Source organism: Camarhynchus parvulus, chromosome 2, assembly GCF_901933205.1.
Source record: "Camarhynchus parvulus chromosome 2, STF_HiC, whole genome shotgun sequence".
Lineage (NCBI taxonomy): Eukaryota > Metazoa > Chordata > Aves > Passeriformes > Thraupidae > Camarhynchus > Camarhynchus parvulus.
Genome location: NC_044572.1, coordinates 140,436,906 through 140,457,152, shown reverse-complemented (window position 1 = coordinate 140,457,152; position 20,247 = coordinate 140,436,906). Strand labels below are relative to the sequence as shown.

General features: G+C 44.8%; 1 protein-coding gene across 17 annotated transcripts in view; it reads left to right on the top strand.

Moving 5' to 3' along the window:
• Nucleotides 1-1,217: 1,217 nt before the first annotated feature.
• Nucleotides 1,218-20,247, top strand: part of MTSS1 (MTSS I-BAR domain containing 1) — a 127,193-nt gene continuing 108,163 nt past the window's right edge. For 16 of the 17 annotated variants that reach the window (XM_030943924.1, XM_030943915.1, XM_030943906.1 and 13 more), the window contains exons 1-2: nucleotides 1,218-1,922; nucleotides 18,094-18,155. In XM_030943924.1, the coding sequence (XP_030799784.1) occupies nucleotides 1,851-1,922; nucleotides 18,094-18,155 (134 nt within the window). In that variant the 5' untranslated portion in view covers nucleotides 1,218-1,850. The remainder of the gene's footprint in view (nucleotides 1,923-18,093; nucleotides 18,156-20,247) is intronic. The other variant, XM_030943907.1, reaches the window with a different exon arrangement.

Here is a 20,247-nt window from a genome sequence, read left to right as displayed (position 1 = left end):
CATGTCCCACAGGAACGCTGTCACGCTGGTTGTGCGACAGCACCTGGAGCTCGGCCTGAGATGAGCAGCGTCACTATCACTGGGGACATTTGCTGGGCTCTCTGGGAGTGAGGGTCACGCAGAGCTCCAAATGAATCGCCTGCTCCGACCCCCGCAGATCAAAGCAGAGGGAAATTGCTGCACAGCCTGTGCTGCCATGGCCCTGCTGGAGACACGGCACCTGCCCAGCCTTTTCCCTCAGAGATCAGTAACACAGAGGATGATCGCTCATGGGCACCTGCCTAGGTACTGGCTGAAATGAAGCAAATTGCACTGGCACAGACACAGGCTCTTCTCAGGAAGAGTTTGTAAGGTAAATTTTAATAACTTGAATTCCTAAATTTCCATCTCAGCCGTGGTTGGTCATGCACCACTGTGTGTATGAAAGACCCTTGCACCTCTTTCAAGGTCTAAGGCTTATTCTTCTGTACATCCATGTTCCTGGTTCTACAGCAGTTTTGTACTAAAACACGTACACCACAGCCCGTGCTGTTCCCTCCGGTGTGTGATTTCTCTGGGAGGAGCAGCAGCAGGACGTTTGGAGTTCTGCTCCCCAAACCATGCGGGCGGTGCTCCATTCACACGAAGGGAGGGTCCCAGACCCTCGGTGTGCTCGGTGTGATCGCCATGTGCCAGTGTCACACATGCGCAGGGTGTAAAGCCACCGCCTGTCTGCGTGCGGAAACGGGATTTTGACCACAATGTTTTGTAAAATCTGGCAGAGTTAATGTGCAAACTGAATTACTTCAAACCCCCACGTTTTACACAACCCACTCTCACAGTCTTGCCTATCGTCTGGCATTTGTGGGAGAGGATGAATGAGCAGCCTCACAGCTGCTGCCGGCTGCACTCCCCAGGCTGCAGCTTTGCGAGGCCTCTCAGCTCGCTATCGGGGGGCTCAGGCAGACGCTTGCCACCAGAAACAGCCGAACTTAGGCCATTTCTGCGAATGTCACCAGAATAAAACAGTTTCTTCGCCGAATGCTAAACATGCAAGTCAGTTTCTGCCCTGGAGAATGGGAACGGGACCGGATCCAGCGGAGTCCTCGGGGCCGCCCCGTCGGCAGCCGGGCGCGAACCCGCGGCCCCCGGCCCACCGGCCGCGCGGGGCCAATCGGCGGCGGCGCTGGTGACGCGGCGGGGCGGGCGGGGCGCTGGGCGCGGGGCCGGGCGGAGGCGGGCGCTGCCGCCGCGGGAGCGGCACGGGCGGGCGGAGCGGCTGTTCCCGGAGAGCGCAGGCAGCGGGTTGGGTGCTTTGGCTGTAGTCTGGTCCGCTGGGGTTGCCAGAGACCCCCTTCCAGGCTACTCCACGAGGACCGGCTTGACGCTCGATCCCTCTTAATAGACACCGATCTTTTTCCCCCCCTTGTTTTTTTGGGGTGCTCTTCGCCCAGCGCCGCGGGCGCCCGCTGCCCTGAGCGCTGCCGTGCCGGGAGGCGCGGGGAGCCGGGGCCGCGATGCGCAGAGATGGGGCCTGTGGCTGCTCCCGCATGGGCTCGTAGTGCCCGCTCGGTGCTGAGTGCCCGGGTGCCGGGGAGGTGCGTGTAGGAGAGAGGCGCCAGTAGCGCTGGATTTTATCCCCTTGTAGAGGTGCAGGCAGACGGGGGTTCAGGTGTGTTGGGGTGTATTTTTTTTTCCTCTCGTTGCCTACATCAGCTTGTTTGCCCCTTCTCCCCCTCCTTTTTTTTTTTTTTTTTTTTTGAGGGGGGGTGAGGTGGGAGCCCGGGGTGTCTGATTTTCCTCCAGCTGAGCAGTGCAGTTGCAGCGGTAGCGGTGAAATCCTGCTCCTCCTGTGAGCTCCAGCCAGGAAAATGGAGGCTGTGATAGAGAAGGAATGTAGTGCGCTCGGAGGGCTCTTCCAGACCATCATAAGCGACATGAAGGTAAGAGGCTGAGGTGTGTGGGGGAGCACAGGGGTGGGGAAGCGTCTTCCCACCTGGCCCGGCGAAACTTCGCCCCGGGCGGTGCAGCCGCATCGGGGGCTGGAGGCGGCGCGACCTCCCCGCGGCGCTGGGGGGACGCTGCCCCGGGGCTGGGTCCGCGTCCCCGCCGGCGGGACCGGCCTGGCAGAGCGGCTCCCTGGCTTCACACCCAGGGTTTGGGGCTTGCGAGTTGGTTGCAGGATACTACCTCTGCCTCCCTCCTCCTTCCTTCTTTTCTCTATTTGTCCTGCTCAAACATGCAAGCTGTTACCTTACACCAGGGTCAGCGATTTTCCTCTTTATTTTACAAATATTTTTATTCTCCTTTTTTCTCGCCTGGTGTGGGCTGTCAGATCGGTAGCAGAATGAATGCCGCGGGGCGGGAGCGTGGTGCGGAGGAGCCGGGCACGGAGCATGTCAGCCGTGGGGTGGGGCTCGGAAGGGCAGTGTGAGCATTTCGGTGCCAAGCTGATGGGCGCGATGGAAAAAAATCTCTGCCTGGAGATGCTCAGAAGTTGATGTGTGCCTGGATTAAAATTGCGGCTCAGCGTGGTATTATTTTCACGCTGTATATGCTCGTGGAGGTGGCATTTCCTTCTTTCTGTGAATGGATGCAAAGGTTTCAAGCGCGGGGGTCTCTCCAGCAGCCACCAGAAACCTGAGTGTGCTGATCCCGGCTCTGCCAAAGGGTCCCTGTGAGAGAGGCGCTCCCACTCTATCTTTGGCAGCCAAGGGCACTCCTGCAGGGTTTTCTTTGGGTGAGCGGGTGCCTCCCACCCTTCTCTCGTGGAAGTAAATAGCGTAAAAGCGTTGCTGTGTTCTGCCCGTCATGTCTCCCCCAAAGCCCGGGGCTGGAGGCGCCCAGCCTCCGGCACACGGCCGTACTGCAGAATACTGCAGTGTTCCCCTGGACAAGGGCAGCTTGTCTTCCTGCCAGGGCCGACTGGGAAGGATGCAGTTGTCGGGAGATGTTGGGGGACGTGTCAGATAATGGGGACTGCCGTAATTTAAAGGCGGCAGCCGTGCAGGCTGTGCTTTTCCCAGGCAGGGCATGGGATTTCTCTGGGTGTTCTAATTCATGCGGGGCTGCGGGAGAAAGAGCTGCCAGGTAGTATTGGAGGACAGGGTCTGCTCTAAGAGGGAGCCTGGCAGACGTGAATAGCTTCTAGTGTATTTTTTGGGGAGGGTGGAGAAGCTGTTTGCACCAGAAGTTATTTTTTGGCAAATGTGCATATGCACGTTCCTCTCAACAGATCTTAGGAGACATTTAATTAAAAGCGTGGCTTGTCAAGAGCAGGCAGGTTGCAGAGAGGAGCGAGGAGTCTGTGTATATGTGTCAAGACAGTGCTGCAGACCTGGCACTGGTGTTCCTCAAGCTCTCAACCTCCTTGGATTTTTAATAATGACTGGACTTTAAAATAAAAGAAACCTCCCCCAAAAGCAGGAAACTATCAGAAATCCTGGAATAATTTTAGTGGTCAGTGCAGGGAACAGGCAGGAGATGTTCTGTTCCAGATCAAGTGTGGTTTTGGGTTTCATCACAGAGGGACACAGAGTATGTTTATTCTTTCCTTCTTTTCATAAGTGATGCATTTGGTTTTTCTTGCTCTTAAGCCAGTGGGCCTCTGTGTAGATTCATTTTTTTTCTTCTACACATTGCTACTTGCATGGGAATGCTGCTCATCAGAAAACATGTTGACATGAGTGTATGGAGATGGGCACAGGTGTGAATATTTTTTTCTTAATGCTCCATAGTAGTGGAACCTGTTTTGTGAAGTGGCAATTACTGAAGGGGGAGGTTTGGAAGGAATCGCTGCAGATCTTTAGCAGCATGGTGGTTGTTATGGTTAAAAAAATCTTCTCATTATTTAGCATGAGTAGAACAAAGAATTTTTACCTGTAGTTCGATTTGATGCAGCTGATGCTATACTACTGAGATGCACTAGGATTCTTTGTGAATTGTGCACAAAGGAGCACAACAATTTCTAAGGAAAAGTAGCTATTTTTTGATAGTTAACCAGAACCTTTCAACTAATCATACCCTTAGTAGTAAAGTGAAAATTAGCATTTTAAGTGCTGTTTCACGTAGTCAGATCTGTGTGGGCAGGCTGCTGGCAGGATCTCGGAGATGTTGCGTAGGGGTCTGCCCACGCATCCCCAAGTGCTCTCTCCGTGCCTGTTTCTCATGGCAGGCTGTGATCAAGGCCCCACATGCCCTGCAGTGCTGAGGGATTTGATGCAGCATCTGCCTTTTTTTAACCAAATGGTTCATAGGTTCTTTTATCATATGTAATGCTCTACCTTAAACTTTGTTATAAAGATGGTAGGGTTAATCAACAGCTCAGTTACTCTGAAGTGTTGCCAGTGGATGCAGATGGGTGCTGCAGCTGAGGTGATGAAGATATAGTACATGCGGACTGATTTTTCTCTTTGTTCACTGTAACACAGAACTGGCTCAGGTGTACCTGTTGTTAATTTTGAGCTCTGCCTGGTTCTGACAAGGTTACAGGAACTGGAATTACAATTCTGAGCAATGTGATTGTTTCCATTTGTCTCCATATACTCTGTAAGATTTGAAACTTCATATGGGCAATATATGTCAGTGTGACTAACACATTTTTTGACAGCAAGATTGTGTCTTGCTGGCTGAGGTCTCTTGAATGGCATTTAATGTTTTCTCCATAAACTCCAAATTTCTCTCCACCCTCTATCAAAAATATTTTTGTGTGTAACTCAACAAAACCTGCTCCAAAAAAGCTCAGCATAAAGCTAAGTGATTTGGAGAAATGTTACTGAGTAAATGTAAGAACAGTTAATAAGCATCCCATTTGTACTGCACATTATTGTGCATCACAGAGTCACAGAGTATCTTGAGTTGGAAGGGACTCACAAGGATCATTGAATCCAGCTCTTAGCACTGCACAGGACACCTCAACAACCCCACTGTGTGCCAGAGTGCTTTGTCCAAATGCTTCTTAAAATCTGTCAGGTTTGGTGCTGTGACCACTTCCCTGGGGAGCCTGTCCCAGTACTCAAACACCCCCTGGGTGAGGAAACTTTTCCTGATCTCCACCCTAAACCTCCCCTGACACAGCTTCGTGCTGTTCCTTGGGTCCTGGCACTGGTCACCAGAGAGCAGAGATGCCCCTCCACTTCCCCTGGTGAGGAAGCTGTAGACTGCAATGAGGTCACCCCTCAGTCTCCTCCAGGCTGAACAGAACATCTGGAACTTCAGTCCCCTGACAAGGGAAGTCCATTTTTTCCATGCCAAACAAGGGTCAGATTTGTTGAGTAATATGGTGGTGTACATGATGACAGGGTTGTTTGTGTAAAGTCCACAATGGGAACTGAACTTGGCCGTTGTGCTCTAGAATTGGATTTCTGTGCTTTGAGATTTCAGGACCTGATTAAGGAATCATAAAGGTGGGAGCGTGTGTGCCCATCCCATCCTTATCTTGATCCTGATGTTTCCTACGATACATCACTGAGCATGTGGCACTTAAAATTAGTTACACTCTTATGCAAGATCTTTTTCAAAGCAATTAAAGTTTATAAAAACAAAAATAAAATGTCTCCTCAGAGGAAAAGTCCTGTGTGCTACATGGAGACGCTGTGCGACTTGTTTTTGAATGCGGCGAATTTTCTGTAGCTCCCTGTGGGAAGGGAGTATTTGATCTGAATGGTTTGTAACTCATTTCTTGCAATTGAGAAATGAGATGCTGCAATGTGCTGTTAATTTCAATATATTTTTTAGTGCAAAGCACATCATTGCAGTTAATTTTTGGGAGGGCCTGTTGCAGATGGGTTTCAAAAGAACTTGTCTTCTCATGCAGAGCAGATCTTTAATGCTTCTTTTCCTTCTGAGTTGATTTTACATTCCTTTTAATCATATTGTTCTATGCTATCCTGAAGGAAAAAAACCACCACCTCTGAAAACATTGAAATTGCCTGTGTTTGTAGTTCATCCCTTGCTTGATGGTGTTTCTTTGGCTTTTAGCATTCTCTTTATTTGTCTTGCCTCTTCTGCCAGCTTGTGTTTTGACAGAGCAGGGGCTTTCTGTGTATGTACAGCACCTGACACCTGTGGGGTGGGCATGGGAGGAAGATGAGTAATGAGCAGTTGGATGAACACAGGTTGTCTGTGACTTCATTTATACGAAGTCAGAGTATTTACTAAATTTTTATGGGTCAGGTGTGTATTACCAGTTAGTCTCATTCATCTCCCTGCATGTGAGGGACATGCAGGTACTGTCCTGAAACAGTGTTCCCAACAGACATGTGAGTTTTTGGAACGATTTAGGAACTTTTATTGTATGTGTATGTGCCTTATTTATATTTGTTTAGCTGAAAGCACAATAAAATCAGTAATAAATCAGTAACCTCTACTATAATACTCTAGAGGAGGTGCTGGGACTCCTGGACTAGGCAGTGGTGCACATTTTCTTTCAGCTATGCAAACTCTTGGTTGAAACAGAAGAGAGAGACATGAACATATGGGCATGAGAAACATTTATGTTTTTGCAGCCTCTAACCTGCTTTTACAAGGTGATCTGTGAGAGGCAGCATTTTAACTTGGTTTTGTAGAAGTTGGGACTGGGGAGGCCACATCAAGGATTGAGAGTTGTTTGTTGGGTAGCCTTGTTTGCTTACAAGGGATGGCCTTGTGATATTCACACAAATAATATAAACTGAGGAAAAAATATTTGATGGAACAAATAGAACTGCTGACACAGTTACTACAGCAGGTACAGCTGCAAGTCCTCAGTGTGTATGTTAATCCAAGGAACAGCACACATGTACCAGAGAACCTGGGCAAATTTATTTTACCGTGACATGTCCTACTGCAACAGCTCTTCCCCAGCTGTGCTTTATTTGAAGCTTGAGATCTCTGTGGAGATTAGGAATGTTCCGTTGGATGATTTTAAGGGTTAGTTTCAATCCAGCTGTTAAGGATGATAACTACTGCAAGGAAAAACAAATGTGTCATGTACTGGGACTGGCACTGTTTAACATCTTCGTTGGTGACATTGACAGTGGGATTGAGTGTTCCCTCAGCAGGTTTGATGATGTTACCCAGCTGGGCGGTGCAGTCACTGTGTTGGAGGGGAGCAATGCCATCCAGAGGGACTTAGACACATTTGAGAGGCGAGGCTGTGTGAACCAGGGAGCCCTTATTGCACCCTCTGTACCAAAAGGGGTCTGCAAGAGAGTTGGAGAAGGACTTCTGACAAGGGCATGTAGTGACAGGACAAGGGAGAATGGCTTCAATCAAGAGGGCAGGGTTAGATTAGATGCAAGAATTTTTTACTGTGTGTTGAGAACAGATTTTCCAGAGAAGTGGTGGTTGCCCTCCCTGGATCAGTTCAAGGGCAGGTTGGATGGAGCCCTGAGCAACCTGGTCTAGTGGATGGGGTTAGAGCAGATGATCTATAAGGTCCTTCCAACCCAAAGCATTCTGTGATTTTCTGTGCAACAGACTGGTAGGTCCAGGCTTGGAGAGGAAGCACACCTGCCATGTTGAACTGGCATGTCCCTTATACAGCAGTCTTTAGGACAACTATCTCTTTCAAACCTAGCAAACTGGTGTTTTTTCCCCTTCACAAAAAGTCTGAAATGAGTTAATGTGGAGCTTTTCTTCCCATTTGTTTTGTTCCTCAAAGGTTTTACCACCAAGGCATTTGAAGCATAGCTGGCTGCTCTGATTTCTTATCCCTCTGCCTCCCAACAACCTGCTTACTCAGGCAGTTGGTTTGTGTATACTGAAATTCTTGCCTTTTCCAAGCAGCTGCAATATCTTTCTGTGAACATCTCGGAGGGGGAGGGATTGGCATGCAGCAAAGGCTGAAGGTGGTGCAAGAAGAGAGCCTCTGCATGCCTGCCCAGACACTGAGGTTCAAGCAACAGGGCATAGCAGGGAACATACTTAGTCACGAGTAGTTTATTTTTTAGGGACACATGCTCTCTTGATCCAAATACTCTTGTGTGAGTGTTAACAATTTATACAACTGTTGAACATTTGCTACATAAGTGTGCTGGGCTGGCTTATCCTGTGACATACCCAGAACAAGGATTTTCAATATCTCTTGAGAGTACTCCTTTTGGACCTGGCAGGATGCCAAGAGCTGCACAATAAGTTTTGTGAGGTTCTAAGTGTGGAAGGAGTTGTGCAGTGCTGCATGAAACACAACTGACTGAACAAATGTTGGAGAACAAGAAGTCTGTGTAATTACGGGCTTAGTGCTGGTTAATACCTAACAGAGGGTGATATTCAGTGGAGATTGCTGCTTCCTACCTGAGTTCTGAGTGTGCATGAACTGAACCCAAATCTTTGTTATAAAATACCTGAGAAGCTGATTTTATTTTTTTAAGGACTGAAGTTGCAAGAGTTGATGGAGTATACTAGTGCATCTATAGACAGCATCTTCTGTAGCATAGCAGTCTATGTGTTTTCATCTTCTGAAAAACATTTTTTAAGGTTCATGGTTTACCCAAAGACAGTGTGGTCTTGAAGATAAGCAGGGAGCAAAATAGGAGCTATATCTAAAAAGGCTTTTTGGTCTACTTCAGAGCATGCAAAGATGAGTACAGAGAAGTTTGAGTCAGTATCATCAAGAGGCTCCCCTTCAGAATAAGGTAGTCTCTTTAGGCTACATATATAGAAATGCCTTTTCCTCTTCAAGGGTCCATTTTCAATTTGAAAATTATGTCTGCCTTGATACTGTAAGGTGCCAAGCACTGCTTTATTTGCTGGGATCTACACTGACCTTTCTGGACATTGATTGACTTCTTCCTGCTGGGCTGAGATAGCTTGAACGCCAAGATGTTTGGAAGGATTGGAGACAAAATGTCTGGTAGCTTTGTGGCTAAGACCATAGCAGCTTTCATCTTCAAAGTGCTCTCTGGGTGACTTGGCTCCAAAGAATGGCTCCCATTTTAGAGAAAGGCAAGCTATGGCTGCAGGTTTAGTGACTTCTACTCCCTCCCCCTAGGACAAGAAGAAATTGGGTGCATCTACAACACGGAGTTAATGAGGGAATGTTGTTTAAGCTTCCAGTATAATGGGTTTCTATCTTCATGTACACACTACTTTGTTTTTACTGATTAAGACGTGTTGCTGTTCACCCCTGTGATAATCTGGTGTTTGCAGGCAGAAGAGATGACATCTAAAGATGACTGATAAATTCTCAACAAAAGCGTCCTGAACTCCTTTCCTGGAACTGAAACTACAGGACCTCTCTCAGTTTTTAGTGGGGAAGCCTGACTCTAACTTCTTAACCATAAGCTGGTTGATCATGAGGAATTTGTGTCTTGTGGGGTTTTCTGTGAGCTCTGTACTTTTCCCTCTTCTGGTCAACAACCATAAGTGATATGTAGTTGATTTGAATCCTAGGATGCTAGCTGGAGTGCAGTCATCCTTTAACAAACCATTCTTGCAGGAATGAGCTTGTGTTGTATGTAAAATGCTGCTGATGAGTGTGTAACTAGAGACACTTGGTTGATGGTACAGAAAGATTCACGTTTGTTCTCATTCTTTCTTCCACATAAACCGCCACCATGCTTCTCATCCGAGCATGAGATGTATTTTTTTTTTTGCCAGAAAATTCACGTGTGTGCTTTGTCATTTCTCTGAAGCTACCTATATAGAGGCACAATTTAGAATTTTTTCTTAGTAAAGCTTTATTTGGGATGTCTCCTAACAATACCATCCATGAACAAACCACATGGATGCTCATTGCCCATGAGCAAACCAAGGGTCTAATTTGGAGCTTGAAAGGGATTATTTATCTTCTCATGAGTAAAATGGAAAGAAAGTAGCCTGCATTAAGCATATACCTGCATTTCATTGTCTGTCATGAGGCAAAGGTCAATAAGCATTAAAAGCGTGGGTACCTGGCTGCTGCCTTTCTCCCAGTAGGTACTTTCCTGGTCAACTCAAGTGCTTGTTAGTAGTTTGGGTCCTGAAGATTGTTATGACTACTTGTGGGATGGAGATTGTGTTGAGTGGATGGTCAGAAATTAGGGTTTCTGCTTGCTTGGAAAGAAGTGATGAGACCCCAGTGGTGTTGGTGACATTACCAGCACAGGGCTGTTGGCTTGAGGCTGTCCTGTGCAGGTATTAACTTGACTGAATGCCTCCTGATGTTTTAATTATCTTCATTTTGATCCAGCTGAAATATTGTGGGTTTAGAAAATAGCTGCTGAGTATGTACAGTGGCCACTTAATGATTGAGTGGATGAAAGGCGGTATTGATGAGTCTCAGAGGAGAAATCTGCTATTCAGGCTTGCAGACTTGTTCAGACCTGCAGTGAAGAGTGTGGAACTAAATGCTTCCTCTGGAAGACTACTTAATGTCCAGCTTTTTTCATGTGGCATGGGATAAAAGGTCTCTAGATGCTGTGGGTAGTTGTTTCCCACCGCCCCCTTGTCTTTTGAATAACTTCCTATGTTTGGAGAAGGAGAGACTATGTTTATGCATGATGTATTTTCTCACAGTACGAGTCTAACTTTTGTTTGCTAATTACCCAATCTTGGATTTAAACCATGAAGTGGCTGCTTTGGAGCTGAGTTTCTTTATGTTATAAACCATGAAACTGAACTGTGGACAGTACAAATTTGACGTGGTCCCTGTTGGCATAGAAGGAGGCTCATGAGTTGGATTTGTAAGCCAGGATGAGTTTTCACAGGTCCTTGCTGTACTACTACTACATTGGAGTCACAGCCATAGAGCAACTGGTATCCTCCACTGGGGATGTTTAAGCACGGGCTAACACACTACAGCCATTATTATAATAGAAATTAAAGGCTCCAGAGCTCTGACAACAGAATGGTACCAGACTTAGGTTCCCTCTCCCTCTTTAAATGGTTAGTGAGATCTAATAAAAATGTGTGCTCTTGAAAAGTAGTGCTGCATTTCAATGCTGCTGCTATGGGAATTGGGCATTCTTTAGAGTTCTTCAGGTGGTTTGAGAATGTAGAAAAAATGGGTATCTGTGGTGGTGGTGTTGTTTGGGTTTTTTACCCCAGTGGTGTGAACACCCTTTTCTGGATTTTACTGACTGGATTTTAGTCTTGTTTTCTTTCCATGTCATTATCTGTTTTCTTTATTGTTCTAATTGTACTATTTAAACTAAAAACTAAACAGTTTTGAAAATACTTTAAATGTGGTTCTGTGATACAGAGAAGAAGTACCCAGTTGACAGGTTTTTTAATAGCGTATGAGATGTCTTCAGCAGCGCTTTGTTGCATAATTTTCAGTGTTCTGATAATGTGTCCTTGAAAAGCAAAGCTTGGCATGCCTGTTTTATAGTATGCATGCTGAGGGAAACTAGTTTCTAATCCTGCTGTTCCCTAAACAAGAGGCAGAAATAATGGAAGTAAATGTACGGATACAAGACTCCGATTTTAATTACCCCTGCTTTCTTTCCTGAAGGGTAGTTACTGCTTAAATGACATCTTGTTCTGATCTTTGATGTGCTTTTACTTTCACCTGCATACACTATAATCTCTCAGACCCTGAGTCTGTACCTGTCTGCTCCTGTGTTCAGTGCTGTGGGTGTTCAGCTCTTGCTGTGAGATCCTGTGAAGTTCATGTCTTTTGCTGTTGGTGCCTTTTCACTCCTGGCCCAGCACAAGTTGAGAGTCCCTTTTGCTGATGGAGCTCAAACTTTTCCTATGCCTGGCAATACCTTCAGCTTAGAAAGACAGATGGGACTTTGAATTCAGCTGGTCCCTTTCCTTGTCTTGTGGCAGTATTTCTGCAAGGCCTCTACACAAATGTGTTACTCTTCCTGAAAGAGTTCTAGTGAAGGAAGCTGCCTGACATTTCAGAATTGCCTGTTACCTGGTCTTCTAGTTGAATAGGTTGTGCATTCTGAAACTTCTCTGCTGAAGCCAAACTGATTGTTTCTTGTTCTGCACCACTGGGAAAGAGATGATGGACAGCATCAGGGATGCTCTTGAAATCAGTATCGGGACTTGGCTGAGTTCTTGTTCTGAACATAAGAAATAGGGAGTAGATAGGGTAGATTTAGACTGGACACAAATTGATTTAATTTACAGTGAAGGTGGTGAGACAGTGGAGAAAGTCACCCAGAAAAGCTGTGGATGCTCCATCATTGGAAGTGTTCATGTTCAGTCTGGATGGGGCTGAGAACAACCTGATCTTGTAAAAGATATTCCTGCTCCTGGCAGGGGGCTTGGACTAGATGGTCATTAAATGTCCCTTCTAACTTAAGCTGTTCTGTGAATGTGTGTATTTGAAAACCAAAGGAGTGATGGAATAGATTTTGTGTACATCTCTATATCATTATAAAGAATGAAGTTTCTCTTGCCAGCAAAATTCCTGTTTCAGTGTGTAGAAAGATTTGAGACTTTAGATGCAGCTTAGGAACATTCATGAGACAAGCTGTTGATGCTTTTCAGAGTAGAAAGAGGCAAAGCCAACAAGCAGAGTTTTTTGGATGGAGAAGAGCAATTATGAACTTCAGGCAAGATGATGCTGATTCTGTTCTCACCTTTATGTTGCAAGACCTTTTGTTACTTGTTAAGGATCTAGGCAGTCCTGTCCACGAGTTGTGGACTTGTTTAAATGAGTGGATTGTACAGAGGAGGATGTGTTAGTGTTTGGTAGCAGTTTTTGACTTATGCAATTATGGCTGGCCAAGTGCTCTTTCACCCAATTTACTATTTATTCTTCTAGAAAAGAGGAAAAACTTCCAGTGCCAAATGTTACCTGAGAAGGGAAACTGCCTGTCAAATGTTGTGTCTTCTAATGTGTTGAGACATCTGTGGCTGTAACCATTGTTTTTCCCTTTTTTTTTTCTTTTTTTTTCATTTATATTTTCCCCCTCCTTCTTTTTCTTTCAGACTGTTATTGTTTTCCTGTGCTCTTCCCCTCCACTCTTTCCTGGTTTTGTCTGTTAAAGGACTCTGGAAAAGTGGTATTCTCTATGTGTACACTTGCTGACTGCCGTTTGTTATGTGTAACATCTGTGACCTTGTGTGGTGTTTAGCACAATAAAGTCTCTTTGCTACTTGGAGGTAGTGTAGTGAATGCCACAGAAATGAGACATTCATAATAATCCTTGTGATTCTGTTATCTGGTAAAAATATAAAAAGAAATCTTTTGTTTCCAGCATGATTTACTTTGGAGGGGTAGGAGGTCACATGCACAAGCCAAGTTAAAATTTTTGTTCCAAAACCAGATCTATGGCATTTGGATGTGTTACTAGGGCGTGGAGCTCTGTAACACTGTTGTGTGTTTGGGACTCAACTTTTTAGCTTATCATAGCTGAACAACACTGAGGTGGAGAAGTTCTTACTCCTGTAGCCTGTGCAGTTGTTTTCTTTTCCATTTCATTGAAGTCTTGCAGTTAGTCATTGTTAGTACTTTCCTGGAAGGCATACAGCTCCTGCTTTGATAACCCCTGAGATAAAACCAAGGCCCTGCTCTCTCCTGGTTCCTCTCTCTGTTACCTCTCTAGCTGAAACAGCCAGAATTAGCTTCTGGATTTGCTTTACTGAAGAGCACCTCCCTGGCTCTTTCCCCCTGCCCCAGAAGTTTAGATGGGTTGTTGCTGTGAACAAGATTCCAAACTGTTCCTGCTGCCTTTGTACTTGATGTGTCAGCAAGAGCTGGTAATAGGGCTGCAAAGCCTTTCTGATAAATGAAAGCACTTAAAACAACACTGTCAAGGGTTTTTTGAAGAGGGAATGAGTCTTGTATGTGGGAATTGGGGTGCAGGGAAATAAATTAATAAGGTAAGCATCTTTTTGCCTAATGGGAAAAAAAGAATCATAACTTCTTGGCAGAAAGAATGCGAGAACGTTTTAAAACTGTCAAGGCTGCTGATACTTAAGTTGTAATCTTAGATACAGCAATCTGGGTTCCTATTCTTGCCTTTAGATGTCATCAATAACAGTTTCAGTAAATATCCTTTGCTGCAAGCCTACCCTTCCTTTTTTGAGAAATCATTGAGTTTCTCATGTGTGTCTGTTCTCATTCCTGGTGTGGGATCACTGCCCTGAAAGGTACGGAAAAACTATCATCCATAAATCTTTTGTAGAGTTGTTTATGTAGGGGGGTTGTGCTGATTCACCAAAATGAAAAAAAAATCCACCCAAGGCTTAAATTCTTTTTCCCAAGCTGCATCTTGGTGATAATTTGGTGCTCTTCCCTGGTGTGGTGGGCTGATCTTGGCCAGCTGCTTTTTATCTCTCCTTCCTCAATGGGATAGGGGAGAAAATCATAAGAAAAGGCTCAATGATTGCGACAGAGACACAGAAATCACTTCCTAGTTATTGTCACGAGCAAACCAGACCCGAGTGAAGAAGATGAAATTTATTGCCAATTAAAATAGACGTGAATGGTGAGGAAGGTGGACAAAAATTGGGACATCTGCCCGTGTCCATGGGGTCTGGGTGTCAGATGGGATTTCAGTCAATGACGATGGCCCACCCTTCTCCCCCTGGCAGTGTGGGAGCTGTGACTTTGGAGGGCTCTGCCCAGGTCTGGGTGTTTGTGTGGCACTCCAGACGCACTCGCTGTCCCTGGGGGGAGTTGTTTCGTGTCCCTGATTGCGGCCCGGCTACAGAGGGACCGGCACGGGGCACCGGGTGTTTCTCAGCCCTGAGGCTGAAAGGTGTTCCCGTGTTTGCCCTGCCTGTGTTTGGCACAGATTAGCTGGAGCTGGGCTGTGGGATCAGGTGACTAATCACCTATAAGCCCACTAATTAAGCAATGGGGTAGGATAATGGCATGCTGCAGCTTTCTGGTGACATGCTGGGTGACAGGCTGAGCTCTGCTGAGGAGCTCCAGGGGCCTTGGTGCCATGGAGTGTCACATGGCAGTGGGAAACACCCATGCTGTGGAGGACAGGTCAAATTTCTTCCTCGATGACTAAGACATTATTAGGCACAAAGTTATTTTGGGGGAAATAGTCCTTGGATAAATCCTTTAACAGTTTAAAAGAAAATTATTTAAACAAACCTTCACTGTAATCAATCCCTGGCTTAATCCATGAGGAGCTAAATGAGAATTTGTGAGCCAGGATCCTGCAGTGGCTCTTCCCTAAGCGTGGCTGCACCTGGGGGAGGCCTCCTGCTATCACAGATAACACCAGGCCTGAGTAACCCTGACATTTAAAAAGGGAAAAATTAGTTTCTTTATCATCTGAAATTGGAAATTGCAGGGGGAGCAGAGGAAGCTCTGGGAGAGGCAGCATTAAAAATAGTGTGTTATTATTCTTCAGATGAGGCTTTATGTCACAAAAGCGTGTCTTGGACAAAGACATCAAATTCCACCTGCTGTTTCTTTGTGTTTAAATTGAGAAAGTAATACATGTTGAATCAAGGATGTGTATTTTTCACCACTGTTAACATTTCTCTTGACACTGCTTTGACAACAGCTTGAACCGTTGCTGGAGGTGAGACACAGCAGGGCTGCCGTGCTCCAGGTGGCGCGGGAAGAGGTCTTGGGGAACGATGTTGGTGCCCTGGGCACTGACACTGTGCAGATTTACAGCACCATTTGATTCCTGCCATCTCCTTAGTTTGTCCCCACAGGCATCGCTTACATGACTTCCTTAGCTTCCTAGCTGCTGGAGTTGGGATAAACCCCTGGTTATTTGGTCTTGTAAAGTGGTGGTAGGTGTTGAGCACTTTTGCTGTAGGTAGGAATGAAGCGGGTTTCAGTTTCAGCAGGGATGTGGTGGTGGAAATGTTCTTTGGAAAAGCTGAAAGGAATGATGCAGTTTAGTGCGTGACTTCATGATCTGAGGGAGAGATGAGCTTGTGCATGTGGCTCCAGTAGGGAAAAGTGAGAGCAAATTGTTCTGGAAGCCAGATGAAGTACATGCCTCTTACTTTGAGCTGAGTATGAAACCAAGATATGGCAAGCTGAGCAAATAATATAGGAGTTCATATCCCTAATGTAAAACTGCTGGAAGGTTTTCTTTAAAAATGCAAAAACAAGTGAAAAAAGGACTCCAACAAAATCCACCAGCGAAGGTATTAATTCAGTGACATTAAAAATCCCCAAAAACTCAATTTTTCTACTGTGTGAAATGAGGTCAGATGCTCGATGCCACTATATAGGGAGCTCAGGTAAACACACTGCATTGATTTCAACCAAACAAATACAGCAAACAATTAAACAAAGTGGGCTCTTACTGCTTACTCGAGCAGGCTTGGTTTGAGGAAAACAGCATTTTTGTAGACAAGAACTAAATAGTTGTGGAAATGTTTGACTTCTCCAAATTTGCTTTCCAGACTGACCAAAATAAAAAAAAGGGGGGTTTCTTCCTGAGCTATGTTTTGATAGGAGTGCCTTAAGCTTGCCTGGGAAGTGGCTAAAATGCAGGGCTGGTGTCAATCTCCTTCATGCCAGCAGGTGTGTTTAGCTGGATAATACACCAGGGAGATGGAAACATAATCAGGCTGCTTTGGTATCCTCTGCTTGCCGGCTTGCATTTTGCTGGAGAATCCTGTAAAGCCTTGGGCTGTGCTGGTGATTGTCAGGGCTGTCAGGGCTCCTGGCATGCACATGCATAATGCATGTACTGCGTGCAGGTGACACTGAGAGACGGGGTTCAGAGTAGGGACTGCAGTAAGACTAATAGGTTTAAGGAAATAGCACTTTTTGCCCCTTTTAAATAATTGGGTTTCTTTCATTTTTAAAATGTCTGACAGTTTTTTGCTTAGCACAAAGCACTTTATATTCTATTCTAGGTCTTGCCACCCAGATAACTGCTATTTTCTTTTTCACTTTTGTATTTGCCATTGGCTCTGTCATGTGTAGGGTATAACAAGGTTTTATGAACACCTGCTTTGCATTGTTTGGAGTCTTTTCCCTTTCTTTTTTCCTTTTTGCAAAGACCCCGCAAGCCTTGCTGAAAAACAGAGTAGAGTACCAGTAGCCTTCCAAGCAGGTGTCTGGGAGCTGCCTTGCCAGGGTGTACTGAGAAGCTGGAATTTGTCTGACAGCTTTTGGGGAAGGACCTGTCTTTGCCCTGAAAACAAAGCACTGTCTCTCCCAGCAGTGGATTTTGGTTTACTTACAAAAATCAGACCAGTTTATAAGTGTGGATTGAGTTTGCTACAAGCAACTGCACTTTCTTGCAACCTCTTCCAGTCAGAGCTGGGGTAATGTTAGCCTTGAGGATCTGCCTTATCTGGGTTTTATTGTGTTGTTGCTCTGGTAACAGCAAGTCTTATACCTTTATTAAAGGAAGCAGGGATATTTTATTTTACTCTCTAGACTCCAATCAAAGGGAAATGTTGAGGTTTCTTTCTACCACATTTTTGCTGTTAGTGGAAAATTTGTACTTGCTCTGCAGAGAGCAATTTCGGAGCAAAGAGCAATTTTTTTTTTTAAATTTGACAAATAAAGATCAGGACTTGCAAGAATACTTCTTGTCCATATTCTGAGTAAAACTTTGGGTTTTAATTCAGTCTTAAAAAATGGGGAAAATTCTTTAGGAAACTTGAAGTCGGGAAGAATTAAACCTTATTAAGCACTTTGTATACACTCAGTGCCATGCTGTTTTATCAGCTTCAATTCAGAAATTGTCTCTAAGGCTTTTGACTGTTTTGGAAACAGGTCTTGCAGTGACACGGTAGCTGTTGGGAAAGCTGGTTGTCTTGAGCTGTCGCTGTGCTTTTCTGTGTGCAATTACAGAGTTATATTGAGGCAGTGCTTGAAGTGGTGTCTTGGTCAAGTCACACTTTCATTGTACAGGCTCTGAACCTGGAAAAAACACAGATGATCAGTTGGTAAAGAAGAACAACTCTGATGCTGCCTTTGGTTTTGTGAGCTTGTCTGTACATGCTGTTGCAGTATACTAGTGCCCTGCTTTGAATGGGCTTGCTTTTTGCTGTATCCATCCAAAGGAAAGCATTTCTTTTTGCTGCTTCAGTTGAAATCCCTCTTGCCCAGTGTTTCTATTCAGAAAAACTGTAAAGCCTCATTAGAGGACTACTATTTCATCTGGATTCAGAAGCAGTTGATTTTGGTGTTCATGGATTTAGTACAGTTTTAGTTATTGTTTTACATCTAGTTTAATTTGATGTATAGTATTAAAATCAGAATGCTCGAGTCAAGTGTTCATTGTTGTGTTTTGTTTTTTGTTGCAGGGAAGTTATCCAGTGTGGGAAGATTTTATAAATAAAGCTGGGAAACTGCAGTCTCAGCTTCGGTAAGTTTTATGTTACACAGTCAAGATCCCCTACAGTTCCTTGGATGTGCAAACATTAAGATTAAATGCAGCTTTTGCAAGGATAATTTTCTGACCACGTCCTAGTAAAATTGTGCGTATTTCTTAGTCAACACCTGCATGTAATTTTTAAATACTACTACTGGTGTTTTAACGTATTTAGGAAAATTCACAATATGCCATCAGCTATACATAATAAATATAAAATTAACTAAATTTCATGGCTACTGATGAAAAATTGGAAAGAGTTTACTGTTGTTTAGTGAACACACATTTGGAGTTAGGTCTATGTTGCCCTTTTTATTAATGTAGAATACAAAGGGGTTACGTGGGAAGAGGGCTCAAAATATTAAAAAATCTTTGGTAGCCTTAACAGCATTTTCTTCTGACTTAAAAATGAAGAGGATTGCTTTGCTGGATCATACATTGGTGATTATTAAAACTTAAGGTTTGGGGTATACTTTGAAAATGGCATTCTGGATTTTTTGATATATGACAAAGCATTGCACTCAGACCAATTCTACCTCTAGAATTCATTCATTTGTAAATTTGTTTCTGCTGATACAAATACAAGCTCCATTTCCTCACAACTCTTCCTAAACCACAGTCTCCTCTCTGCTCTGAAGAACACGAGTTTTTTTCTCCAGCACCTGTAGTGGTAACAGGTTATTGGCAGTCTGGTTTGTGGTTCTGTGTTGCATTATGAACCATTCCCAGAGAAGCTGGGGGTTTGCTTCATTTGCCCTAAACAGCTGGAATATGCTGTTCTGCTACACTCTGCCGAACATGCCATGCTTGCATGTGTTTTTTTTCCTTTTCCAGCAATCATGTCACAGTGAGTATGGAAGATGTTGAGGAAGTAGAGAAAGAGGAAAAATGGAGAACTTTCCTAGCATTTTATACTCTCCAAACCTTCTGGGATGGCATGAGGCATAGTTTTGTTTATTTCCCAGTCCTGTGGTGTTGCATTCTGTTGGTGCAGTGCCACAGGAACATGAAGCAGGCAGCTTGAAAGCCTGTGTTCGAGGATTTGCTGTTTGTTTCTAGCAAATGTGAGCCTTTTGCTGCTGTTTCATTTCTGTGTGCTCTGATAAAGGACAGCAGATGTCATTTGAGCTGGAGCCAGATCTTTCTGGATCTTGTTACTGGGGAAATGGAACTTTGTTATTAGCAATATAATTAATAATTAACAACATAGTACATGAATAACAGTGTGACCCACAAGTCTGGAAGAGGAACGTCACAAACAGTGTTAAGGAAAATTTTAGAAAAATTTTCTGGTTCCAGAGCCCAGTGTTGCTAGCTAGCTGTCAGAGTGAGGGTTTGCCCTCCCTTTAATCTCCTGAGCATGTGGAGAGTCCTTATGCATTTGCTTGGTCCTGTCATGCCTGGGGTGTTTTTTTCTGTGTGTGTTCAAATCTTTTGTGCTGTCAGTAGGCCATTTACCACACTGCCAGTTATGTCCTCTGTACCTTGAGCATATTTGGAGTGAGACTTGCATAAAATCTGACCTAATTAAGCAGTCCTGTGGTCTTTCTGGCTGAGGATCAGCTTCCCTGCAGGTCTGCTGGGTTTTTTGAGGCTACCAAGGAGCTCTTGAAACAAAGTGAATGTGATAGTCCCTGTTCTGGATTTTGCTTGAAAAGGCTGACTGACACCACCAGGAGAGAAAATCAGTTACTGTTAGAAAAGATGTGCAGAAACAGAACCATGAGGTAACTGTGGAGAGGGCACAATTGTAGAAGCCCTGGCCTACTTTTTCTCTTTAATTGGGTCAACCAGACTATAAACCTTCAGAAATTGGGACTGACCTGAGGTGTTCATGGCTCTGGGGCATGCTTATCTAGAACAAACGTGTCTGGAAATTGTAACTCACGTTTGCTGTCCACTTGAACAGATCTGTCCTCCACAGGTCTGGGGGTGCTTTCCACACGTGGAGGGGAGATTGGGCTAGGGAAGGTTGACACTTCGGATTGTGAAGTCTGAGGTTGCTGGTGTACCTCTCAGGAAGGGTCCTGCTTGGAGGAGCACTAGATCAGAAAGGGGTTTTGGTAATTTTGGGGGTTTGGGAGTT